Source organism: Mastomys coucha, unplaced genomic scaffold, assembly GCF_008632895.1.
Source record: "Mastomys coucha isolate ucsf_1 unplaced genomic scaffold, UCSF_Mcou_1 pScaffold22, whole genome shotgun sequence".
Taxonomy (NCBI): Eukaryota; Metazoa; Chordata; class Mammalia; order Rodentia; family Muridae; genus Mastomys; species Mastomys coucha.
The window spans coordinates 210569916-210596492 of NW_022196905.1; the positions used below are offsets into that span (position 1 = coordinate 210569916).

Consider the following 26577-nt stretch of genomic DNA (forward strand, 5'->3'; position numbering starts at 1 on the left):
AAAAGATGTTTTTCTGTAAATCCTGCCGTGGGATATGGGGCTGCTTCAGATTTTCCATGGCAGCTGGCTATTTGCCTTGTGTGTCTTCCAGCAGGGGTGTAACTCTGCCAGCTGCAGATAGCTTAATTCTGAGGACTCAGGAGAAGGTATAAATGCCAGAGGCCAAAGAGGGACAAGAGAGCTTGGAAGAGAGGTGGGGGTGCGGAGGAGGAGGAGGAGGAGGAGGAGGAGGAGGAGGAGGAGGAGAAGGAGGAGAAGGAGGAGGAGAAGGAGGATACTACTCCTGGTTGCTATTGTGGCAGCTTGACAAGAAGTTTTACAAGAAGTTTGAGATATCCTAACAAAATGAGTTGGACTCACACCAGGAAGTAGTCTAAAGAGAACAACGCCCCTTTTTCCTGAAACCTTTCTCCCCTATCTGGAGTTGGTATGTTGAAAGGAATCAGGGATGGAAAAGTAGTATACAAAAAAAAAAATAGATTTAAAAAATTACTCATATAGGGGTTCAGGAGAGGGAGGTGGCTGGCCTGGCTGGGGACCTTGAAGAATATATATGGGGAGATGAGAAACCTCTGGGCCTTTGGATAGGGGCACTGGGGAGGGAACCTGCGCGGGTGGGTGGGGTGTAGCCTTGTGAGTGAATGCTGCTGGCCTGGACCCCTCTGCCACCAGCAGGGCACTGTGGGACATGGTGTCACGGAACGCATGGTTACAGATGTGGGGATCCAGAGCGATCCTGCTCCGCCCCTGACGGTCAGACCAGTCCTGCCCGGTGCTGTTCTTAGCAGGAAGCAATTTGAGCTGCTTTCTCCCAACTCCCGAAGTTGAAATAAGACAGAGGAAGCATGCCTTTCCTTGTGCTTCTGGCATCACAGTATGGTGATAGCTGCTGCCTGCCCTGGCAGTGGGAATTACACCAAGGAGACATCATATCACCGGTGTCTGCAGGAGAGGTGGGGCTGAGGAGGGCAGAGGGAATTCTGTATCGAGGGGCTGGGAGCGTGGCTCAGGGGTGGAGCTCCTGCCTAGCTGCGCCAGGCACTGGGTTTACTGCTCCTCCCCCACTGCATTGGTTGTCCCAGTAGGCAGAGGCAGGAGTGTGTGGCCAGCCTGGCCTATGGAACAAATTTCAGGACAGCCAGGGCTACACAGAGAAACTGTCTCAAAAAAAAAAAAAAAAAAAAAAAAAAAAAAAAAAAAAAAAAAAAAAAAAAAAAAAAAGACAAACAAAGACCAAAACCCACAAAGCATAAAAATCCACTGGTGTGTGCCCGGAGACCCAATGACTAATTCTCAAGTATTTGAATGGTCCCCAAGCCCCAGCAACTTGAAGCTGCTGTGCCATCTGTCCAAGAAGCAAAAAATAAGCAGTCTGAGAACTACACACAGAACCTTCTTCCTGGGTGCTGGATTCGCAAAGGGTCATGGGCCATGTCATAGACAATATTGCCCTGAAAAACAGTTCTCAGTTACTGGCTACACAACTGATTATTGACCGGTTAATATTGATGAATTCGGTCATTAATTACAAACTAACCGAATATTAATGAGCCACAGAACATAAAGAAAATGTTGCTTCTTAATGAGACACTACATATTAATTATTTACTACATATTAATGAGCCATTGCATATTAAGGACACATTGGATACTAAAGAGGGACTGGCTAATAAAAGTATCAAAGTTAAAATCCATGTCCCACCAGTTACTACTAAGAGGCACTGGGTAATAAAAGTTGAAATGGATGCCCCATCGGCTGATGCGCACAGGTCGACGGCCAATGACCTGATTTTTGGCTCACAGCCTGTGTTTCATAGCAATGCTGTGACTATTAATGAACTTCATCGGAATATTAATGACACTATCTAAATATTAATGAGATTAATGTTAATATTGATGACCCACAAGAATGCTCATTACTATTTGTGGTTCAAACACTGCGTCTTAATGATGGCCTTGGCTATTTCTTTATGAATACTCATGAGCCCCTGGCTCCCCCTGCCCTAGATGGACAACAGTCTTGTGTCCTTGGCCCTGACCTGGCAGCAGCCTTCAGAAGACTACTGAGGCAGGGGAATGACACGTGCTCAAAGAGGCATCAAGGTGGATATTGACACGCTCAGACGTTCTAGATCATTCTCCCAGAGTGAGGAATGTGGAGGAGGCTGGGAGCTTTTGAGACAGGCCAAGCGTGGGGTCCCCAGTGCTAAGCTGGGTAGGGCAAGCTGATCACCTGACCCCATGGCAGCTCCTATCAGGCTTGTACTGGCTCCTTAACCCTGGGCAAGTTTCTTTTTACGAGGAGCTGGGATTTTTATGGATAAAAAGAGAGTTCCTATAAAGATAAAGCTACGGAGGCCTCTTGGCCCAGGTCCTCACAGCGACCAGGCGAGCCTCGCTTTCACACTCCAGCTTTCCGGAGGTAACGCTCTGCCTTCACAGCCCAGCTTCTCGGAGGCCTTCCAGGGTCCTGCGCCAGCCCCTCCTCCCCTTCCCTTCTCCTCCCAGGAACCAGGAATCAGAAGCCAGAATCGCGACTGTCAGCCCAGCCCGGCCCACTTCCCAGACGAAGAAACTGAGGCTGCGAAGGTGCTGGACGTATCCTTGCTCTTCCAATCGGCAGAGCAGCCTCATAGGCCTGAGGTCTGGTGTCACCCTAGATCCCCACCCTCTAAGCAGGTCCCGTTCTCTCATCCCTCTTTCGGTGACGTTTACACCAGGATTACAATAACCTCTTTAATTTTCATAATCAAAGATAAATGTCACAGACACAAGGTCCCTGTAATCAAGAGTAAACACGCCAGCTCCAGCCCCACCCCTCCTGGGCTCTTAGCGTCTCCTGAGGGGACCCGAGGCAGGGGGTCCCAGGGACTTCCTCCAGCGTCCCTCTACGCAGGACAGGGAGCAAAAGTCCGTGAGACTCCAGACCTCGGAGGGGACAGCAGAGAAGTACCCTAGGGACCCCTACAGCAACCTCAGCTATTGAGGGGAAACGCCACGCCCAGGGGAGGGGATCCGGCTTGGGCCGCCAGCGCAAACACTGACCAGATGGGCACCAACTAGTGTCCCCTAAGCGGCGCACCTTCCCCTCCTTACTCCACGGGATGAGGAAGTGAAACTAGGGACCCAAGACCGAGCACTCAAGAGGAAGGTAAACTGTTCAAAGCCAGTCTCAGAAAAAGAAGAGAGAAAAAGGAAAGAATGGGACATTTACCCCAAAGCGTCAGAACCTTGGTTAGCAACACACGCGCTAGCACTTTAACTGCGGTGTTAGACGACTGCTCGCTGAGCTGCCACTCCGCCTCGCAGTTTACCTTCACCGCAGCCTCACTCCCATACAGGGGAAACTGAGGCTCGGAGAGCGAATGCTTCTCATCGGAGTTTCCCCGGTGGACAGCAAGTCAGAGTCGAGGCCGCCGGGCTGTGCAGACACTGGGGAGAAGTGCGGGCTGCCAAGCCGTGGAATGTAGCGGGGCTACTTCCCGGCGGCGTCTGAGACACCCGGAGCCCCAGTAGTACGGCCGGGGCTGCAGAGCATCTTCAGCGCGGTGCGGCTAGAAAGCGCCCCAGACCCCCCAACTTCGCCTCACGCCCACCTGAGACCCTGGCACTCACCCCGAGCGCCGGCTCCAAACAGCTCCGGAGGCCACACGGTTTAACCTGGGCGACCGCCTGGCCCTGGTTCTTGGCTACTCGCCTCCCTCCGCCCCTTTTCCGTTCCCCCTTCCCAGCTCCTTCCTCCAGCGAGACGAGCTTCCTAGTGGCCAAGGAGAAAGTCCCCCCTCCCTCCGCCCCCACAGCCCCCCTCTGGTTCCTTGACCTCGCCCTTCCCCGTCCTGTTCTTCACTGTGGTCTTGTCCTTCCCCGCCTGTGGCCCTTCCCCTCTCTCTAGGCCCCACCCTCCTTCCAGATTTCCCAACTCCACCCCTACTTCTCCTCTTTCTTGGCTCTGCCCTTTAACTTTGACCCTACTCCCATACCCACTCCCACCTCCAGTGGACCTCTATTCCCAACCTGACCTCTTCCTTCTCCGGTCCTACCCCTCCCCTGGAGGAGTCTAACTCCCTCTAACCTCTCCCTCATTTAGGGCCTCCTTTCTCCCTCTCCCACACAACTGAGAGGGAGCAGGAGCTCCCCAGTGATGAGCTGTGCCCGCCTGTTCCCTACAGCAGCGCCCCTCCCACAGCTCAGGCTGCAACTTCCGCCTGCCCTCCCCAGTCCAGCCCCTGCTGTAGCCTCCTGCCTCCCTGCCTCCTGCTCAGCCCATGCTGCAGCCCCTCTCTTCCCCTCTTCCCCGTGCTATGAGAGGAAACATTCAGCTGGGAGGAGAGTGAGCCCAGAGACTTAGAAGATCCCAGAACCTTAAAACCTGTCGGTAGGGCTGTCGAGATGGCTCAGGGGGTAAGAACACTGACTGTTCATGAGTTCAAATCCCACCACACATGGTGGCTCATAATTACCTGTAAATGAGATCTGAAGTCAGCTACAGTGTACCCATGTATAATAATAAATACATCTTTTTTTTTTTTTTTTTAAAAAAACACCTGTCGGTTGGTACCACTCATAAATATCAGGATCAGGTGTCAGTCCCCTGGGAGTGTCCCTACCGATCCCCTTCCTCAGAAGTTACCCCCCAAATTCTGAGTTCCAGTCCCTAGTAGCCTGCTGGAGGGAGAAGTAAGTCGGTAAACTGGAAACTGAGTCCTCCTGACACTGGCTCCCTGGACCAGTACACAGTGGGCAGAATCCAGGACTGGATCCAGAGCAGATGGTCCCTGGACAAGGTGATCCTTCCCTGAGTGCACCCAGAGGTCACAGTAGCCCTATTCATGGGCACTGGGGTATTAATGAACCATAAAAAGGAATGAAGGGGCCCTGTTGTTGAGTGACAGCAGCCAAACATCCCACCCGTGTGTGTGTGATAGGCTCACGAGAAAGTCACACAGCCACAGGGATGATCTTGGGGGGGGGGTACCAGGAAAGACTGCCTGGGGACCATGCTAGCTGACACTCACTTCAGCTCCCTGCAACAGAAAACACTTCCCCTGGCTCCTGCTCATGCAGGTGACTCAGCCTGGACCTGCCTGACAAATGTTCACTCACTGCATAGTTGAGGTTTTGGGGTCACTCGGGTGGAAACGACAACGGCAATATAAACAGGTCAGGACACCCCACCCAAGGCCCCGCCCCAGCTGCTAGAACTCACCCTCCTGAGATAAGCACAGGTTTCCAGGGCTCTGGGAGGTCTGGCGAGGGAAGCCAGGCCAGAGGAAAAGGACTCTTGTGTTTACAAAGCTGCCCTGCCTTCCTATACCCCAAGGAGAGCAAATTAATGCCACCAGGAGGTGCCATGCTCCCAGCACTTATCAGGTGGGCCAGTGTCTCAGTTAGAGGTTTTAACAGACACCACGACCAAGACAAAACTTGTAAAGGACAACATTTAATTGGGGCTGGCTTACAGGTTCAGAGGTTCAGTCCATTATCATCAAGGTGGGAGCATGGCAGCATCCAAGCAGGCATGGTGCAGGAGGAGCTAAGAGTTCTACATCTTCATCTGAAGGCTGCTAGCAGAATACTCACTTCCAGGCAGCTAGGATGAGGGTCTTAAAAGCTCAGGCCCACAGTGACACACCTACTCCAATAAGGCTACACCTCCTAATAGTCCCACTCCCTTAATTTGTTATCTTCTAGAACACAGGATTCAGCTCCATTTCACTTCCTGGTGCCCCTTTAATACTCGAACCATATATTTTATATTTTCTCTTTCTCAGCTTTGCTATGCTTGTTTAAAATGGTCTTCATGAGATTTAGCCAGAGAACAAAGTCTATGATGGGTGTTTCTGAGACTTCCTTTATCTCTTCACCTTAGCCTCAGGCAGACTCTTTAGACAAGGGTAAAAAGTAGCCACATTCTTCACCAAAATACGCCCCCTCCCCCCCAAAAAAAGGTCTCTATGCCACATATTCAAATTCTCCACTGAAACCTCTTGGGCCAAGTCTACACAATTCAGATCACTCTCAGTAACAAAGTCTTCCATATTCCTACTAGGATAGCTCAGTAAACCCCATTTTCAGCATTCCACTGCTTACCAAATCCAAAGTCCCCAAATCCACATTCTTCCAAACAAAAGCATGGTCAGACCTATCACAGCAATGCCCCAGTACCTACTACCAACTTCTGTCTTAGTTAGGGTTTAGTGCTGTGAACAGACACCATGACCAAGGCAACTCTTATAAGAACAACATTTAATTGGGGCTGGCTTACAGGTTCAGAGGTTCAGTCCATTATCATCAAGGCGGGAGCATAGCAGCATCCAGGCAGGCATAGTGCTGAGAGTTCTACATCTTCATCTGAAGGCTGCTAGCAGATACTGGTTTCCAGGCAGCTAGGATGAGGGTCTTAAATCCCATCCCCACAGTGCCACTCGTACTCTGACTAGGCCACATCTTCTAACAGGGCCACTCCCTGGGCCAAGCGTATTCAAACCACCACAGCTGGGAAGCACGTGCAGATAAACTTACACTTCAGGGTGTTGATGGTGACTCCCAGGCATGGGGTGCTGATGGTGACTCCCAGGCATGGGGTGCTGATGGTGACCTGCCATAGAGTGCCTTTAGAGCAGCCATCAACAGAGACCAGACACCAATCTACAAACACAGGTGAGAAGAGTGGAGAACCAAGACTGGTGGTACCTGCTGGGACCCCACTTTCCAGAGGTTGAGGAGGGGGCCTTACAAATGGGGTGTTGAGGTATGGAACAGTATGTGAGATAGTCCAGGGCAACCCAGATCCCATCTCAGCAGAGGAAGATGGGAAGGCCAGAGAACAAGAAGGTTCCACGTCATAGCCTTCCTTTTTCTTGTTTATAACACTAAGCAGTGTTCTACCTGGGCCATGCCTCCAGACCCTCACTGGGGGATTCAGGGTAGGGGCTTTACCCTAAGCCACACCCCTAGCCCTCTCACTGGGGAATTCTGGGTAGGGGTTCTCCACCTGAGCCACACCCCCAGCCCCTCATTGGGGGATTCTGGGTAGGGGCAGTCCTCCCTCCACCCCCACCCCCCAGCTACACTCCCAGCTTCTAGGTTTTGGATCTGTAGTCCAGTCTTGGTCAGGGATCTTCAGGGCTACAGGGTTGAATTGGAGGTCTCTGCATGTCCTTTGAGATTCATGACCCGCCTCTTCTCTAGGAGAAGCTTCCCTAGGAAGTTGGGGTTACTCCTGACTTAGATCACACCCAGTCTTCTCTTGTGCGTATGTCAAGTGCGCAGCCTCCCCACAGACCCTAAGCAGCCAGTCACACACAAACCCGAGGCTGCACTCACATCCTTCTGGTTACTATGGCTCCCAAGAACTGTTTTGTTTGTTAAGATTGATTCTACTTTTATTCATGTATCTATCTACAGCTACATGAGTGCAGTGTCTTGGAGGCCAAAAAGAGGGTGCAGGGTTGACACTGAGTGCTGGGAGGACAATCCTGTCCTGGCTTTTGGCCGCTGAGCCTACCTCTCCAGCTCAGACTATCAGGAACTTTATTTATCCTGCTTCCCACCCTGTCAGTGCTGATTGCTGTCAGAGTTGATTGCTGGCTTCGTCACCAAGCCTTCTCTTTCTCTAGCTTATACACTTCTACATATATCCCAGAACTCTCCAGGCAGCAGTTTTCTGCTACCCCTTTTGGGGGTTGGGGCTCAAATATAAGATATCCTGCATATCAGATATTTACATTACGATTGACAACAGTGGCAAAATCACAGTTATGAAGTAGAAATGAAATAATTTTATGGTCGGGGGTTACCACAACATGAGAAAGTGTATTAACGGGTCGTCACGTTAGGAGGGTGGAGAATCACTGCTCCACTTCTTCCTCCCTTGTAGCTTCCTCCCCCAGCTGTGCGTCAGCAGGAATAGGCTGCAGCTCACACAGCCCTGGAGATGAAATGCATAGTGGGCACCTCCTCCCCCCATCCCCATCTTTCCCAGTCTGAACCGGAAAGAGGATTCTTCTTTATTTTTGTTAGAAAACTGTTTATTTAAAGAATACTAGAGGCCAGTGCCTGCTAGTGGACGGAGGAGAGAGGAGTTGGCCGAGCCAGGCTGAAATGAGGGCTCCTGTCCACGGAGTCCAGCCTTGGGGAGCTGGGGGAGCCGGCAGAGGCAGGAGGGCAGGCGGTCCCGGAGCACTGGGGCACCTCAGCAGCTGGCGAGGTACATCCCTGCGGGGATAGAACAGCGTGGGGGTCTCGCGTGAGTCCCGGTCTCTCCTGACTCCCCACCTCACCCTGCTCCTTCAACACCGTACCCCCAACCCACCCCCCGCAGTAGCTACCTGTAGCGAATCTCCTCTTCACCAGGGACATGCGGTAGCCGCCACCCAGCAGCTCCAGGTCCAGTCCGGACAGCGTAGCGCCCTCACTGGTGAATTGTGCGGCCACGGGGCTAGGAGTGCTGGGCCCCGACTGCGGCTGCCAGCTGGCTGACAGATGGCCTGAGCCTATGGGGTCAGGGGTCAGCCTCAACTAAATCAGACCTCGCGTGCCCCTCCCCTAGACCCCGGGTCCAGGATGCGCTCCTGCCACAGGCTCTTTGCACAGGCCGGTCCTGTCCCCTGAGAACCCTCCTCAAGAATTCGTCACTTCCCAAGAGCTAGAGTATGTCCAGATTTGACAAACTGCCCACCCGTGATTTCTCCCACGCAGCAGCCCTCATCAGGGCCGTGACTTACCCCCTGCTTCACACACATCTGGAAGCTTCCACGTGAACCTCTTTTCTTCTGTGTTCCTGGTGGTAAGGGAATCTGGGTCAGACTCGACAACGAGGGTTCTGGCAGTCAGTTAACTGTGTGGCCTCTGTAAACCTGTGCCCAGCCAAGCCTCAGCTTCCCCACCCGTGCAGGGGTGTGGCATGGCGCAGCTACCCCAGGGCTCTTGTTGGCTGGCTTGTTATGTCCCCAGCGGGGCAGGGTAGCTCACCAGGTGGCCGCAGGCTGCAGCCGCACGCTGGTCACCGGCTCCCCCACAGGCAGGAGGATCTGGACATTAGTGAGTGGCGTGGACACAGCAGTGGCGCCCGCACGGTAGCTGTACTCCACCGAGACGCGCGTGAGTGTGGGCCCGCACTGCCAGTGGGCGCTCATTTGCAGGGGCACTGACTCAGGTCCAGGGCGAGAGAACTTAGGAATGAAAAGACAGAGGTAGCCGGGCGCTGGTGGCACATGCCTTTAATCCCAGCACTTGAGAGGCAGAGGCAGGCGGTTTCTGAGTTCAAGGACGGCCTGGTCTACAGAGTGAGTTCCAGGGCAGCCAGGGCTCTACAGAGAAACCCTGTCCTGGGCGACATCGCCACGGCCGGCCACAAGGGCTTTGCAGCCTCTGCCCCCAACCCCAAGCCTGGTCCAAGCAATGTGCAACCACCAGGACCGTATGCAGCACAGCGAGTGGCCAGCAGAGGGCAGGAGAGCGCAGAGGACACAGCACTATCTATTATTTGCATAATTTATGCGGCCCGCCCCCGCGCAACCCCACCTGGTACCGCAACAGCACCAGGTTGTAGTAGGAGGCGGTGGGGTTCTGCTCAGCCTGGTGCTGTAGGGCCTCCGTCAGCGCCGCCATGTTCAGCCAGAAGTCTTTGGTCTCCGGGTCACTCTGGGAAGGGTCACTGTAGAGACAGGGACAGAACATCCTCACCCCTCAGGAGATGCCTTCCCACTCCAGACTGGCTGCTGTGGGTGCAGTAGGTCCAGAGAGGAACAGCCACTTGCCCCATGCCACACAGCAACTAGCAGGGGGCGCTATAGGCCCCTGGCTCCACTGACATCTGGGACCCTCTCCCACTGCCCATGCAAGGCACCTGAAGATCAGGTCAGCGTTGGGCTGGAAGTGTTCTACAGGGGCCGTGTGCACCAGCCGGAAGCTGAGGACAGGTGGTGGTGGGGTCCCACTGAACACACGCACAATGCCCGCAGGGAAGGTCATGGTCAACTCCCCGGTGACTCGAGCCAGGCAACTAGGAAACCGGGGACAGATTGGGGGAAACGGGGGGGGGGGACAGATTGGGTATGGGATCGGAGCTCTGCTTGGCACCGGTTCTAAACCCTCCTGGTTACACTTGTACTTGTAGCCAAAGCTCCTGTGGGGCTCTGATTATTCCCAGCACCTTCTCCCTAACTTCTTACTCTTTCTTCCCTGCCTGGCAAGATGAAGTCCTCCAACCCAGCCCACATTTAAATACCAACGGAAGTGTCTTCCCTAGATCCCTTTTCTCCTGGGCTGCTAGGAATCTCAAACCAGAATAAATTCGGTGTTTTGAGCATCCCTAGCTTGGGTGCAGAGCCTAACGGTCTACTCTTCTATGTGGCTTAATGTTAAGGTCTCTTCTTGCGTATGCTAACCCCAGGGAGGGCAAGCCAGCTTCAGGGTCCCAAGTTCCCCCCTGAGCTATCGCCACTACAGGTCCCTTTGGCTCCGTGCCCACGGCCTCCTTAGAATGGCCTCAGGATTCGCTAGCCTCAGTCAAGAGCCCTCTGGCATCGCTGTCCCCGTGACTGCCTACCTGGGGTTGTGGCCACGGAAATAGGCATGGACATACTCAGTGAAGGCTGTGGCCACGGGCAGGGTGTCCTGAGATCCCAGGACCACTGGGCTGGGGCCACGGGAGATGCCTGTGGGAAGGTTAGGGTCAGAAGCAGGGCAGGCCTCGCCCACTTAGCCACTGTTCCAGACAGAGAAGGGGCTCCACAAACCGTGTCCCATCTGTGTGGAGAAGCTGGGCCGATCAGGGGGGATGGTGGGGGCAGAGGATCCCAGCGGGGATGGGCTGAGCGACCGGCACTGGAGGACAAGAGAGAATGGGGCTGTGAGCTACCCAGTGCTGCCTGCAGGGGCAGCTTCTGGCCTTTTCCCAACCTGGAGTCATCAGCCTATGTATCACCCACCAGGTCCCCGTTGCTCCTGGTGAGTGGGCAGGACACTTTCCTGGACCGCGGTCTTCTCAGGGTGGCAGCTAGGACCTCCCTGGTGGGGTCAGCTGGCGTCAGGGAATCTAGAATAAGAACATGGCCGGACTGAGATGCTCCAGATGGACAGAGGGGCAAGGGAAGATGCTGTTACTGGTTCTGTACCAGGAAGGACTGATGGGCTAGGGGGTGGGTAAGCCACAGATTTGGTGATTTAGTAGCCTACATCTTCAGAGTGACAGAATCCCCCATATCAGCCACGCCTCAGTTGGTAACTCTGATGTCCCATCCCCTTAGCTCTGCCTGGAACCAGATTCTTTCCCACATGTGCCAGCTAGCTGCCTGGGTTGGCTTCCTGCTTCAATGACATCTCCACTCATTGGTGGCCACAGAGTCCACCCACATTTTCTCCAACCCAGGTGTTTTTAGGCACACGTTTAAGCTCACCCCCAACCTCATGGGGACCAACTCAACATCTGCCCTCCTGCCCCAGGGCCTTTGCTCGGTCATCAGATGGTTCTACCTATGAAGCCCTCCATCTGTGTCCAGCTTGCCTGGGGACAGCTGCCCGGGACACCTGCTCGGTTCCAGCTCACCTGTACCTCCTTCGTGCCCCCAGGGACCGGGCGAGGGTGCACGGGGCATTAGGCCCCTGGCCTCCGGGTGCTGTGCCCTGCAGGTGGGTGGGCTCTGTGGGGTGCCTGGCCGGGGTACCCAGGACTCAGGCGATGGACCAGGGGCAGCATGCGATGGAGAGTCCAGGCCTGAGTCCTCCACATTCTCCGGAGATGAGGACGAGAAAGGAGACGGGCTGGATGTGAAACCCAGGCTGCTGGAGCCTAGGAGTGAGGGCAGAGTCAGGGGTCACCGTAGTCCATGCCTAGCTGTCACTGCCCATGTCTGTGGGCAGACCCTCCACTCTGTCCCTGCCCCCTAGCCGAGCCTCCATGATCCCCATTCCAACCAAATCCCCACTCAATATGGCCCCCCGCACCTCCTGCAGTGCATACCCCCTCTACCTGTGAAGTCCTCGTGGTCGAAGGCAGACTCCAGGGGCGGCCCAAAGAGGCTCTTGGACAGTGGCTCCTCCGAGGCCAGCGGCTTCTCTGCGCAGCTAGGAACAGCGACAGGAGCAAGTCTGAGCTTGGTACCTTCCCACAGGCTGTTCCTGTTCCCAGCGCCCACGGTTGCACCCGAAAATCCTCGGCCTTCTGGGCTCAGCCGTTACTGCTTCCCTCATGACCCCGTCCATGCAACACGGCCACACCTCCCCCCGTTCCCCTGCCCCCATCACTGCACCAAGACTGTGCTATCAGGAATTTTGACCCTGGTCTACCAGGCCCCCAAAGAGCCAGTGTAGCACAAATACACAGTGGTCACTTAATAAGCGTCCAATAGCGGGACCTTAGGCCAGGGTGAGGGAGCTGGAGACAGGGACTTGGGGCCCATCTGCTTGCTCGATCATGTCCCGGTGAGGCCCACCTGCCAGTGCGTGGGGCCGACCGAGGTCTCTGTGGCTTTCCAGAAGCGTCCCCTAGGATGGACAAAGCCTTGAGTTTCTGTCCCACTAGGACCATAGCTGGCATTTGTCAGCCAGAGGCCTAAGGTGATCAGCAAAGCGGGCAGAGGGACTGAGCTGGCGGTAGCTCCGTGCATCTGTGTGGCTCAGGCTAGCCCAAAATCTTGCCCCTGCCCCTGCCTCTGCCCGCACATAAGTCCCACTTGGCTTTAGGTCTGCCCCTGCTGCCCTTCCACCTCCCATTGTGTAAAGATGTTGCTTTGTAGACAAGGCGAGCAGCTCAGCAGCCATCTCCAAGCAGCTCTAATTCACAGCCATTCAAGTCAATTATTCAGTTCCTGCCAAGGCCCTTCCAAACCCAGGCAGGCCAGCTACTCACGCGATGAGTGGCGTTTCATGGTGCCCTGCGGAACAAAACAAAACGAGTCAAGCAACATCAGGCTCAGCTGCATCCAGCTGGTTCCCCGTGCCCACACGCTTCCAACCCCCACCTCACCCCTGGGCCTGGAGGGAGGATGAGGCTGCCAGCTGTGGCCCTGAGCTGGGCAGCTGCAGCCTCAGAGCTGCATGCCACTGTGCGGGTGGGGGCGGGCTTGATGTGAACATAGAACTTTCTAGGCTCCTCGTCGTCGAAATCAGAGTCACTAGAGGAGAAGCGTGGGGGCTCAGCCCCACGTGGGTCACTGTCAAGGAACCAACCTTGAATCTGATCAAATTCTTTCCACCTGGAGGTCTTGTATAGTATGCCCAGGAAGCTATCTACAGAGCGTCTATTCAACCACTAAACCACAACACTGGCGCCCCTCCTCCCCCTGCCCTGGATAGTCCATCTATTCATCTGTCTCACCTGTCTGTCTTCATTTTCAAATAGAATCTCTCTACATAGCCCTGGTTGGCCTGGAACACACAGACTGGGATAACATTCAGAAATCTGCCTGCCTCTGTCTCCTATGCTGGATTAAGGGGGCACACCACCACCGGCAGCTCTCACCCCGTCCACATCTTTACCATTGTGAGGCACACAGGACCAGTGCCCATACCCAGTCCTCTCAGGTACACAAAGTCACCAAAAGGATATTGTTCTGGGATATATCGGGGCGCACAGTGAAGCCTTCGTCATCTACCTCTGGAGGTACCTGGGGAGAGTTGGGGTCACGCTTCATCTTGCCCACTCAGGACCCAGAATATATTCCAGGAATGTGGGCAACTCCAAGGGAGAAAAATGAGGTACAGCAGAGTTCTCAGTCCTTCACATGGGGGCCACAGAGGTGAGATTCGATTCTGAGCCCCACCCTGGGCCCCTCTTGGCCACTCTTTTCAGGCCTTGAAGACCAAACCCACCCACCTGCTGCCCCTCCACACCAGTACTCACCCCTGAATCAGACTCCAGGAAGTCACTGGGGACAAAGGAACAAGGTGAGTGGCCAGAGCCCCGAGAGGATGTTCCACCATATTATTCCAAACTAGCCTATAAAGTGGGGGCCCTGGGGCTTCTTTGAGACTGTAGCAGGCATCTAGAGGGAGCTGAGTCAAGAGATAGTCTCAAACAGTAGAACAGGTGAGGAGCTAGACTTGACAATGGAAGGGATCATGGACAGCCTAGGCTTCAATGGGCCAAGCAGCTGCTGGCCCAGCCTGGGTTAGAGGAAGAGTTCCAGATCAGCTTGAAGAATGGCACCATTGGGCTAGCCTGGGACAGGTTTTTCTGGAATAGCCCAGGCAGAGATGATCCTGGGACTTCTGTACTATCAGGGGCAGGATTTTGGGCTAGCCTGAGCAAGAGGGGAGCACTTTCTCACACAGATGCACGTGGCTCCCGACGGCTCAGTCCTGGAAGGCGGAAAGCCTTGGCCCCACGGAGACGTTTCATCGCTGTTGACAGAAGGGGGTAGCTGAGCTCTGGATGGCTCTCTCCCTCTCTATTCAGTTCCCCCTCCAACATCCCCGGTCTAGCCTAGGCATCCAGGCCTAGACGTACTTGCCTTCCTGCAGGGCAGCTGAGCTGTATGCATCGAAGTCCAGAGGCCCTGGGGTAGGGGGAGATGGAGACATCTGAAGGATTGAACCAGGCCTGCCAGGGACAGCAGCACCTGGACTCCGCAGTGGAAGCCATGGAGGGGGTGAGAAGAGACCTAGGCATGGCAGACCCAGGGCTGACAACGTAAAGACAGCAAGGAGAGCTTAGCTTTCCTGGTCACCTGGACCAGGGGACACAGTGTGCCAGCAGGGGGTTGTGATCTCCACTTTAGCAAAGAGGAAGCAGGCTCAGGTGAGTCAGGACATGCGACACAGTCACACAGCAAGGAATGAGAAAGGATGCAAACCCAGCCTGACTATAAAACTCTGGCTCTCAACAAGGACGTTTTGAGCTCAGCGCCATCAATGGCTTCTTTATGCTGTGGAGGTGGTAATAAACAGTTGAACCTCCGAGCTGACCTTTCATAACCTCCTTGGGAATCAGGTCTAGGATGCGAATATGTGAGAGCAGCCATCGTGTGCCTTCTAGGGGACCTGGAAATGCACTACCCTAGTTTTCTGAAGAAGAAACTGAGGATCAGAGAAGTCCTGCTGTCACTCACCAGGCTTCTCGCGCCCGGTACCCTTGCTCTCTGCAAATTTCCTGAGGAGCATGTCCACCGTCACATTTTCCACATTTTGCTTAAATTCCTCATGCACCTGGGTAGGGGGAGGCGTGAGGGGCGGGGCATGAGGGAGTGAGGCCTCGGTGGGTGTGGCACGAGGGCGGAGCCTCTCCCTCGCCCAGCTTACATTTGTTGCCCATTCTCACCTGCCCGATCTGCACGTGGGTGTCCTCCACAGAGTGCGCATAGGAGCCCAGCAAGGCCTTCATGTGCTGCAGGTGTGCCTCCTCCATGGCCTGAAAACGCTGAGACGGGAGGGGCATGTGATCAAGCTAACCAATCCAATCAGCCTAGCTCCTGTCTGGTCTGACTGGCTTAGAGAAGCACCAATGAGATTCTGCCTTAGGATTTTTTTGATGCAAGTTAAAATCTTTATGAGTTCGAAGACCAGCCTGGTCTACATAGTGAGACCTGTGTCACGAAAAAAAAAAAAACCTACTCTGCTGGATTAGAGATATTCGAATACAAACATACCAGCACATTCTCTGTCAGGCTAGAAAGCAGTGACCAGTCGCGGAGATGACATGTTAACTAAGATACCATTGGAACGCCTGGATCCAGCCTTATGCCACTGCACTCACTGACCAAGGATGTTTCCACTTTAGTGAACATATATATAATATATATATATCATATATATATATTATATATAATCCGTTTAAATGATGACTTCTACTTTTTTTCTCAGAATGCCTAGGCTAACCTTAAACTTACATATATACATATATATACATATATATGTATATATATACATGTATATACATATATACATATATATACATATATATGTGTGTGTATGCACATATATGTGTATATATATATATATGTGTGAGTGTGTGTGTGTGTGTGTGTGTATACACATACACATACCTTGAACGCCTGATCCTATTGCCTTGAGTCCCAACTGCTGGGTAACAGGTGTGTGCTACCACAGCCATAGCTTGGCTTCCCAGCTCCTGACCCTAAAGCTCCTACAGCTGGGAGACAGGCTCTTCCAAGGACGGAGCACCCCCCAGGGGCTGTGAGATCTACAGGGCGGGCTTCTCACCAGGGCTGAATCAAGCATCTTGATCTCAAAGTCGGCTCGGGCTGAGTTGTACTTGTCCACAGAGCGTCGCAGGCTGTCAGCGGCCTTCTTGCTTTTGGTTTCTGCCTAGGAATCATAGACAGGGGACAGTCAGGTGGCTTTACCACTCTGCCAGTGTAGTGCCAACCACCCTGTGACATGAGGTGTCTCTCTGGTCACGAGGCCAACAAACCTTGTCCATCTCCTTCTGGCTGGTGTTCTCTCTACGCAGCCTCTCAAGGTCCATGCAGCGGCTCAGGTAATTCTCGCGAGACTTTGGCAGGAGCTGCCCAACGCCTGCCAACATCTGCACTGCATCCACCGTGCCTAGAACCTCCTCCTTGCACTGTATGGGGGAGAGGAGGCAAGCAGGGAAGGGGGGTAGCTTGGGTAGCAGGGGCCTAGGATCTCCCAGTGAGAAGCTGGGTTGTGGCTCTCATGCATGTTCTTCGGGTCTCATCCATACACACTCAGTTACAGATGTGTTTGCAAGCTCATCTGGGGCCCCGGGCGCCCCAGTGCCTCTGTGTACCTGCTGGGGCAGCCCATTACCTTCTTGTGGGCCTTGAGCTGTTCCTCGCCATAGCGCAGAACATCCTTGAGGAGATCGTGCAGCTTCCGAGTTAGCTCCAGGTGGCACAGCGCCAGTTTGTCCGAGGACACACGGAAGACCTCCCAGAGTGGGGCGAAGGTCCTGGGGGCAGGCAGAGTCCAGCTCATTTGATATTCCAGGGGGCCCCTCACACACAACACAGCCGTCTTTGCTGATATGGAACTTGGCAGTTGGGTCCACCTGGTCCCAGGCCAAGGTCACTTGAATGTCCCTCACCCATCCAGCTGCACTCACCCCATGGGGGTCCCGTTGCTGGCTAGCTTGGAGAGTTTGGCCATGGCCTTTGAGTATGTCTCCTCGATGCTGGCCCTGGGTCAGAGATGGGGCAAAGATAGCAGATTACAATACCCCGAGAAAGGCCCTTCCCTGCTTCAGTTTTCCCATCTCTACAGCTTGCTCTCAAAAAGAAGTTTTTCAAGTTGACTGGATAATTGTTTCCCATGGGTAATTTTGTATTTCCTTAAGTAATATTTTTGTTTTATTTAGTTGCCTTTTGTTTATTTCATTTTGACACAGGAATTGGCCATGCGTATGGCCTAGAAGGGCCTCAAACTCATGGTAATTTTCCGGCCACAACTATCTCCAGTGCTGGGGTGATGGGGGTATGCCATCATGCCGGCAACCTGCATGCTTTCATTTCTGATGCTAGCACTCAGGACCGTAACTCCCCTGTGAGTAGTGACCTTCACTTCAGCAGAGGAGGCATCAGACCCCTGGGGCATGATTTAAAAGGGACATGCAGGCCAGTGCAATGACTCAGTGGATAAAGGTGCCTGCAGCCAAGCCCAGTGACATGAGAACACACACACATGATAGAAGCAGAGAACCAGGTCCTCTGCCCTTCACATGTCTGTCATGACATGGGCACAGCCCCGTCATGACATGGGCACAGCCCCTCCATACAGATAAGTTCAAAACAGAAAGTAAAATAAAGATAAACAAAGGCATCTTGAGGCAGAAGTGGGCCTGCGGAATTGGAGGAACTGGGATGAATAGGTCATTTGATTCCCAGAACTCCAGAAGATCGGCCCTCTTGACCCTTCCTTGAGTCCCAGGGAAGATGCTTTGAGGGAGAGCTCTGGTGGGTGTGTCCCTCATGGGCGTGTCCCAGCACCCTGTCTCCGAGTGGGTGTGGCCTTGGCCCACCTTTCCCTAATGAAGTCAGCCAGCTCCTTAGTGGCCACAGGACCCTGCTTCACACAATGGTAGAGGACCTCAAAGCCATGGTTTTTGTCGCCCTGTAAGGGATGAGATGAGATGTAGAAGTCAGAGAAGGGCATTTAGGTTGCCTAGCAACACAGACCAGCCTTGGAGACCAAGGAGCCAAATGGCTGTAGAGATGGGAGAGACCTAACCAATCAGCAGGCTGCATTTTCCCACTGGCTTGAGGGAAGCATCGGTGAGACCTCCACTTCCTGGGTTTCTGTGTGGCCGAGGTCCACTTAATGTGTTTTCCTTCATTGTCCTCCATCTTATTTTCTGAGTCAGAGTTTAGAAACCCGTAACTAAAGCCCCAAAGATCTGTCTCCCTCCAACTCCCCAGTCCTGGGGTTATCACCGCGTCCTGCACGCCAGCTTTTTACATGGGTGCTGGGGTCTTGAAATCAAATCCTGATGCTTGCAATGACAAGCATTTTTCCTACCAAACCCATGTCAGCCTCATGCCCAAATGTCCTAGTCATGGCCCACCATTCCTTACTTTAGAGCCATTGTTATCAGTGGCTCCCACTGACACCCCAAAAGTCTTTAGGGTATTTCTGCCTCACCAGCTTCCCTACAGACCATTCGACGGCTCCATGGCTCCGCAGAGCTCCAGCCTCCCCACAGGATCATGGTCTGTTCCTCCACCACATATTTTCTCTCTTCCAACTGAAGTGCACTGGGCCACTTGGGGCAGTGGCTGCACCTCTCTGAGCCTTAGTTCTGTCGTGTGAAAAATAGGGGCGATGGTAGCAGCTTCCACACAATGGCTTTATGACTGAGATGTGTCTGGCACTCTGCTAGGCATGCAGACCTTCTGGGTAATAATGAGGGCTCCACACACAGCTCCCACTGAGCCCACCTGCTGCTGCTGGGGATCCTGGGTGAGGCTGCACCAGGCACTGCCGCCCAGGGCATTATCTGGGGCTAACACAGAGCCACCCACTGGCCCGGTTCCCAGACCTGGCAAGCCCTCAGCACTGTCTGCCTCCACAGAGTGGGCAAGCAGCAAGGGTCTGAGGAGGGACTTCCAGAGCCTGTGTCTCTCTGATCAGAACTCCTGGGTGACAGCCAAAGGACATTCTAACAGGGTTTGATATCCCTCTACTGCTATGGCTCCCCAGTGTTCTCTAGCCTTTTGACCTGGACTTACCTCAAAGGAATTGGGGGCACCCCTAATACCAGTCAACATTGGGCTGTCAGTGAGGAGCTGGGGGTGTGGCTTGTGAGTGGAGCCCCTGCCTAGAATCCCACAGCGAGGGGCTGGGGGCGTGGCTCAGGGGTAGAGCCTCTGCCTAGTACATGTAAGGCCCTGAGTTCTATCCCCAGAAGAGAAAAACCAGAAAAGGATTCCTATTTATCAGCCACAGACCTATGTCCCACAAGATGCAACTCTCATTCATTTCCTGTCCTAGGCACACTGAGGCTGGTTGGCCAGTCCCTTTCTAGGGAGAACCTCTGAGCCAGTGGGATCCTGAATCAACGGTCTGAGCCCCTCTCAGCTATGCTATCTTGGGGTATGCATGGGAGGGAAGTTGGGGTGGCTTCTATTTTCTCTTTGCTCATTGACTTCTCCTTCCCCCGTTTTCACACCTTGTGGAATATAAAACACTGACAATCCACGGAGGTGCTACTGCCACCACTCCTAAATGTGGGTGTCTCGGGTTGCTGCTGCCGGACAGAGGTTCCATGCAGCCCAGAGGACAACACCTCCAGGGGGACACCCAGCTATTCAGAGGCCATGGGAGAATCTGAGTCTCAGGGAGAAGCCTGAGCCCTGCAGGTGGCAAGGGATGGTGGGCCCTTTAAGAAAGCAGAGGCAAGTTAAGAAGAGCCCCAGCTGGGGAGGGAGTGGGGATTGTTGCTAGGGGCAACGGGTTGCTTAGCAACCAGCTACCACTTTGCAAGCTGTGGGCCTACCAAGGAGGAAGGGGCCTTTCAGCCTGGTGTCTCCCTGACTCCAGGTTCCCATTCCTGGGCTGCTCCTGCGTCCTTGGTGGCTCTCCAGTTCCCTGGCTAGACCAACCTGGAGGAGACCTCAGTCCTTGACTGCCATCCAGTGTCACACCTCTCAGATGGATTCAGGATATTTCCTGAGGTTGTAATGGCATTTGTACATCCTGAAAAACAGCCTTCAGGGCTGCAGCAAACTGGGCTGTGGGTTGCCCTGAGACAGGCTGAGCTGCAGGTTCAGGTTGGCTCTCTAGGTCCCCAAGAACGGAAGTGGTTCTCTCAAGGCTCAGGTGCAGCTTTGTGAGAGCCTCTCATTCCCAGACCTGGTTTGCAGCAGGCCAAGAAGGCCCAGGGTGCAGAGGTCAGGAGGGAATCAATTTACCCCTTAAAAAAACCCCAAATTCCCAAGATGGAAATAAACATGGAATTTCCCTGGCTAGACTGGCCTCGATCTGGGAAATTTGGTCTGACCCCAGGTGGGAGGCCAGGCTCTTCTGACATGTTATATGTGGGAACATGTCCTCTACGGCCCAGGCAGGCTTGGAGCTGCCACTCTCCTGCCTCAGCTTCCCTCAGTCTGCAATCCCAGGTGTGGACCCCCACTTCCAGCTTTGTACTGCTGTGCGGTGTGATCCTCAGAATACACATGCTGCTCTGGGTTGAGTTCTTAGTGCATTAATCTGCTCCTTGCTTAGGGTCAAGGCACCCCATGATTTGACCTCTGCCTTCTGTCTGACTAGTCTTCCCTTGACCATAAAAGTCCTTCGATGCCCTTGTGAGCTTCCACAGAAATGATAGCAAAGAACGAAACAGAAGAAACAGTGGGCCTTACCCAAAAATGTTCCCCAAAATAGGACATCCTGGTGGCCTCTGTCCTGTGTCTGTCTGAAAAAAGAGGGAGGGTAGAGGGCCTGAGCAGGGAAACTCCAACCACTTCCCTGTACCGGAGGACTAGGGAAGTGAAGGCCCAGGCCAGGAGCAGGCCCCAGCCTTGGCCGTATAGCCCTAGGCAACAGGGACACACGTGCACCAGTCTTATGGGGCTGTGATGGGACAGGGGGACAGGAGCCAGAGGGGAGGGAGCAGGTGGGGTTTTAAAGCACGGATATAGATGTTTGGTCCAGAGTGGTATTGGGTGAACTGAATTCTAGATGATGGTTCTGGGCCATTTCAGATGTAGGGAAACTGAGTCACATCCGGAGAGGGGAAGCTACTTGCCAATGTCAAATGGCAGGAAGGGATGGTGGATTTTGTGTCTGAAACAGCGGGGTGGTTTCTGTGGGGACAGTCTAGGCATGATGAGCCTAGGAGGGCAGGGTCCTCCTGGGTGTCATGGTCAGTTCCCACCTCAGGGGCCCCGTAAATACCAGCCACCGCTCAGAAGCCACTGTTCGCCTGGCTCCAAGTCACTCAGCTTTGTGCCTCAGTTTCTCCATCTGTAGGAGATAGAACATCCAGAAGAGGTTTAGCCAGGGACCCCAGGTCACTTTGTATAGGGGTGGGGCCAAGCAGCAGCAGAGGGATATGCGGAATCCTGGGCACAGGGAGGCCTGCTGTCACAGGAGCCTGTTCTCATCCATACTTCATGAGCTGCTGGGCTGCATGGTGACAGCTGGAGCCTAGGAGGCCCAGCGACAGACGAGATGGGGCAGCTGACCACAGGACCACAGGACTGGACCACTGGGGCCCCACTGGGAAGGGACGCACTTAGCCCTTAGACTCAGTTTACCTAACATTGAAATTAGCTGCCCCCCTTTTTTTCTCTGTAGCCCAGCCTGGTCTGGAACCCTGGGTCCTCCTGCCTCAGCCTCTGCGGGGACTCAGCTGCACCTTACTGGAGCTGATGGGGAGCAAGGGGGAACTAGGCACAGGCTCCCCTGGCCCAGCCTGGAGAGGCAGTGTGTCCCAGATACAGGAAGGATGCTAGGGACTTCAGGTCTAATAGGAGGGATCTGGCAGCTGGGGTTCTCCAGCAGATTAGGAGTCCACTGGGTAAATGATGATTTAATTTTCAAATGGATGCCCTCCAGCCTTGGATTGGGCAATGCCTCTCTTGTGGTAAGACAGGCTGACACTCCAGGGAGGAAAGCCACAAATGTCCATATTGTGAGGTTTTTGTTTGTTTGATTTTTTTTTTTTTTTTTTTTTTAAGCAGAGCCATACTCTGTATCCCAGGCTGACTGCTAACTCAGGGTCATCCTCCTGCCTCAGTCTCCCAAGTATTGGGGTGACAGGCTGGAACATTATACCCACCTTTCCCCACATATCCTGGTGTCTAGCTGGAACCAGGCAGCCTATTTGAACTCCCTAAAGTGTCCTGAGGGACTGGGACCCTACACCAATGTGGCAGCTTCATCTTTATATGAAGTAAAATCCATGTCCCCTGTGAACCAAGCCCTCCTGCACACATGCTTGGGGACCACGCTGGGTAGATGACAGTCATCTTTGTCAGGCCAGATAAATGCCTCCAGGCTCAAGAGGCTCTTGGGCAACAGTCTCCCGGAAGCCATCAATGTCCCCAGAGCTCATGTTAGACAGCATCCTGGCCCCCCCCCCCCCCCCCCACACACACACACATAAAAGCCACTCTGAAGAGGCACACTTCATGCTGTTCCCTACCGACCTGGCCAGACACCAGCTATCAGGGCCATGACTGCCCACCTGGCTGCCCAGAACTCCACCCTGCAGCCCTTGATGGGCCACAACCTGTACCCAGGTCAGGGAGGACAGGGGTGGCCAGAGGTGGCGCCAAGGATAGGCCCAGATGCTGCCAGCTAGCCAGGAAGTGGCAGCAGTGACGGTTGGCCCCAGACCCAGAGCCACAGCTGTGGGATACCTTCCTGTTCTGAGGAGACAAAGTTTGGGGTCAAACTCACCGATGGGCACTGAGAAGAGTTGGGGCCCCTGAAGGATGTAGACACGGGGAGGCTATGACTCCTGACACTTCCGCCAGCACTAACTGGAGGCCTCTGTGTCTGGGGAGGACAGGAAGCTTGGCCCGCCCTGCCTGCCACCCAACCGTCACCTCCCCGCCCAGCATCCCTGGGACCTCCCCATAGTCACAGGGCAGCTACACAGATGGGGGAGGCGAGGGAGCAGTCTGGAGGCGACATGATCATTACCAGAGAGACAGACAGACACCCACAGAACCTCTACCTTGGCCGGAGCTGGGTCAGTAGGCCCGTGAGGGGAAACCGAGGCTTGGAGACAGGTGAAGCCTGTCTCAGAAAGGGAAACTCAAATATTCTTTACAACTACTCTAAGATCCACAGATTAAAGTTTGGTCTCATGTAGCCCAGGCTGGCCTCATAATTCACTATGTAGCAGAGGATGACCTCAAATTTTTGATCCTCCTGCCTCCTCCTCTGGGTGCTGGGGTGACGGTGTGCACCACCATGCTTGGCTTTGGTATGTAAATATTAAGCACTATATGGCGTCTCTCAGCCCCATGTTCGTTCTTTTTTTTTTTTTAACCCGTGTGATTTGGAAAGAAGTTAAAACACCAATAGAGGCCTCTGAAAATATTTTAGCCTAAGACAGTTTACCTAATGTAACCCAAGGCTTTCTGGCCTCTACAATACTAGAATAAGGTCCAGGGACAGACACTTGCCCAGAGGCACACAGCAAGCACCCCATCTCTTGACCCTGAGTCCCCAGAACCTAAGGCTTGTGTGTGTGAACAGCACCAGGAAACTGAGTCAGGCAAGACTAGACCAGAGCTGCACTCTGGGGGTTGGATACAGGCTGGCTGTGCCCACAGCCATTGATCCCTTGTGTGACCTTCACTGTCCCCTCCAACATTACACCCCCCCCCCCTCAGCCAGAAATCCATGGGGAACTGTGCAAGCCTTCCACTGAGTCATTTCATTTGTCGAACATACTTTGAGCACCACTGTGTACCCAAGTCCTTGGGATGCTGATGACTCTGGTCACACCCTTCAAAGACATGCCACTGCCTCCTTGGCTGTGACCCCATTTAGTGAATGCAATATCATAATTACTATCACAGGGTAGGTGTTTACAGTGCGCCTTCACTCCCACAACCACCTCTGATCTTCCTACAGGGTTTCGGTCCATTTTACAGAAGGCTCAGTCAGTCTAGCATGAGCACACAAATTTGGGGGTGTCAGCTTCCTGTCTGGGACTCACCCTACTATCCTGAAAGATGCAGGGACTAAGACCTGACCTTCCACCTGGGACCCCACCCAGGAGCCAGCCCAGGAACCCTGTAGTAGGTGATGGTATGTGGGTCAGGGTGTGACCTGGGCAGCCACATGGGTGGAACCAGAGTGACAAAGTCCCGGTCTTGATTGGAGGCAGGTTCGTCTTATGGTCAGATAGAAACTGTCCTCTCCTGGCCTTAGGTCCTGCTCCGACCCAGGCTAGACTGTACCCATCAATCAAAATCATGGTTTGTTTTGTTTATGATTTTTTATGTGGCAGAGTCTGTCTATGTAGCCCAGGCTGGCCTCAAGCTGCAGACCTTCCAGTCTCAGCCACCAGAGGATTGGAATGACCACACCAGGCTCAACCCGTTTTAAAGGGCCGAAAACGGAGTCTGCACTAACATTTGACCAAAGATTGTGTGGTCCCCATCTGGAGAAAATGGGGCACAGGTGTTGGGAATTTGAGACAGACAGTCTGGCCTCCTCAACCTCTATATTCCGAAGAGGAGACCAAGGGTCAGGGAGGTGCTGTCACCTGCCCAAGGTCACCATGAAGCAGGTCCCGCGATGTTGAGGGCAAGTGGAGGGGCAGCCACCTCCGACCTTCTCTGCACCCCATCCTCACCTAGATTAATTCTGTCGCTTGGAGCAGATGCCGGCCGCCCCCCTAACAGGGCGCGGGAGTCCCTGGTGCAGGCTCCAGGCCTCTCCAGGCCCCGTTAACCAGGGAGGGGATCCTGCGCTCCATACTTCAGATACCCCGCAATCCCACTACACTCGCCCTGCAGAACCCCCACCTGCCTACCAACCCCGGGGTGGATGCAAAGGGAGGAAGGAGACCCCCGTTCCAAGGCGAGGATGAGGGGCAGCGAGGGAGGCAGCCCCCAGCTTAGGGCCAGGGAGCTGCAGGCTGGAGACCCGGAAGAGGGATTTGGGGGTCCTGGGGGGGTCCCAGCCTCCCAGCCCGGCATTGAGAGATGCAATGGAGCGACGCCCCGCCTTCTGCAGACGACACCTGCGCTCGGGCCGGGTCAGGATGGAGGCTGCGTCCCCGCCCCGCACCCCCGCCCCGCACCCGAGCCCCGCACCCGCGACCCGCGCCGGGGACACTCACCGCCTCTCGAGGCGCTACCTGCGCGCTCCAGACCCGCGCCCCGCCCTCCCCGCGCGCTGCGGAGCGCGCCGCTGGCCCCGGCCATGGGTGTGGTCAGGAGGTGCTCCGCCCCGCGGTGCTTCATAAACCCTGCACTGGTTGGCTGAGCACGGACATTCACCCGCAGGCTATTTGCATATTTTAAAGCGACAGGAGAAGCTCCTTGCTCGCTGCACCTGTCAGTCCCTCGGGAGGCCAGGAGGGAAGGAGGGGATAGCTTTTATTGAGTACTTACTGCATACATGGCTCTTTGGAGAACCCTTCCGAGGCTGTGAGTGAGGTGACATTTAATATTGAGCCTCATTTTACAAACAAAGACACCAAGGAACATGGCTAGGAGTTGTTTTGGAGGTCAAATGGCAACTCTGGTCCATCTGTTAATGAGACATGCCATTTATTTATTCAGGCTGTGTGCTGGTGATGAAGCCAGGCTGCCCCAGCACTAAGCAAGAGCCACATATCCACTCCTTTCCCATATGACAACTTCGAGAGACTTAAAAAACTCCCTGGCCTGGGCTTTGTTTTAGTCTTCCATTCAGGGACACAAGGCAGCATGATGATCCTCAGGACTACTGAGCCATCTGGCCCCTGTCCTAGAAGCACGTCCAAGAAGTGGCACCACGGGCCTGGGGACAGCAAGAAAGCTAAAAGCCCTTCATCTCCAGTACATGCCCCTGCAGCCTTGGACCCCAGACATCCCAGCTAGGGCATTTTCCTGTGGTGGGGATCAAATCCGGGTCCACCCTGAGGCTGCCCCACTTCTTACTTGAACCATCTACTGCAGTTCTGCCCCAAATGATGCTGGGTTCCGATGGCAACCATGGACATCTAAGCTAGTGAGCTTCGGGGCCAGTGAGATGGCTCAGTGGGCAAAGATGCTTGTAGCAAAGCCTGGGTTTGCTGAGGGAGTCCTGAGAAGTGTGACCTCTGACCCATGCATGTGCACACTGCCAGTCAATTATCAATCAATCATCAATCAATCAATCAATTTATTCATCAATTCAAACAATGAAGAATAAACATTTGGATAGGCCCCACACCCAGCTGGCTGGTGATCATCTGCCACAAGGTAAAGAGAGCCACTCTCCACACTGTTCACATTTTCCACATGTCCTTTTGCTGCCTCAAGAGCCCTTGAGTCACCTTTGGGTGCTGGGATTTGAGGATGGTAAGAACAGCACCCCTCCCTCCTTCCCTCCCTCCTTCCCTCCCTCCCTTCATCCCTCTCTCCCTCCTTTTCTCCCTCCCTCTCTTCCCCATGTGTGTGCGTGTGTGCATGCATGCCATTGCCATGTCCAGAGCTGGAGTAG

At 54.1% G+C, this 26577-nt stretch overlaps 2 protein-coding genes across 7 annotated transcripts in view; both read right to left on the reverse strand.

The window, feature by feature from the left end:
• The window catches only part of B3gnt3 (UDP-GlcNAc:betaGal beta-1,3-N-acetylglucosaminyltransferase 3), a 10636-nt gene extending 6882 nt beyond the window's left edge, over nt 1–3754 (reverse strand). For 3 of the 5 annotated variants that reach the window (XM_031342991.1, XM_031342987.1, XM_031342988.1), the window contains exon 1: nt 3616–3754. The gene's annotated coding sequence lies outside the window, so the exon portion shown is untranslated. Of the gene's footprint in view, nt 1–3214; nt 3298–3615 lie in introns of those variants that run through there. The other 2 variants (XM_031342990.1, XM_031342989.1) reach the window with 2 other exon arrangements.
• Nucleotides 3755–7994: 4240 nt separating this feature from the next.
• Nucleotides 7995–25319, reverse strand: Fcho1 (FCH and mu domain containing endocytic adaptor 1). 2 transcript variants are annotated; one of them, XM_031340262.1, is made up of 29 exons: nt 25229–25265; nt 22825–22923; nt 21316–21384; nt 20781–20833; nt 17942–18033; nt 17030–17104; nt 16735–16876; nt 16376–16528; nt 16165–16269; nt 15263–15361; nt 15054–15150; nt 14457–14501; nt 14274–14346; nt 13847–13871; nt 13553–13610; nt 12971–13149; nt 12854–12878; nt 12438–12489; nt 11975–12069; nt 11552–11794; nt 10935–11041; nt 10743–10830; nt 10553–10661; nt 9851–10006; nt 9526–9658; nt 8974–9173; nt 8727–8782; nt 8331–8495; nt 7995–8217 (listed from the first exon to the last, which is right to left on the reverse strand). In XM_031340262.1, the coding sequence occupies exons 4-29, from the start codon at nt 20805–20807 to the stop codon at nt 8195–8197; spliced, it is 2622 nt and encodes an 873-aa protein (XP_031196122.1). In that variant the 5' UTR covers nt 20808–20833; nt 21316–21384; nt 22825–22923; nt 25229–25265; the 3' UTR covers nt 7995–8194. The 2 variants fall into 2 exon arrangements, with proteins under 2 accessions (XP_031196122.1, XP_031196121.1); XM_031340261.1 differs by lacking the exon at nt 22825–22923 and having other exon boundaries at nt 25229–25319.
• Between the last annotated feature and the right edge of the window lie 1258 nt (nt 25320–26577).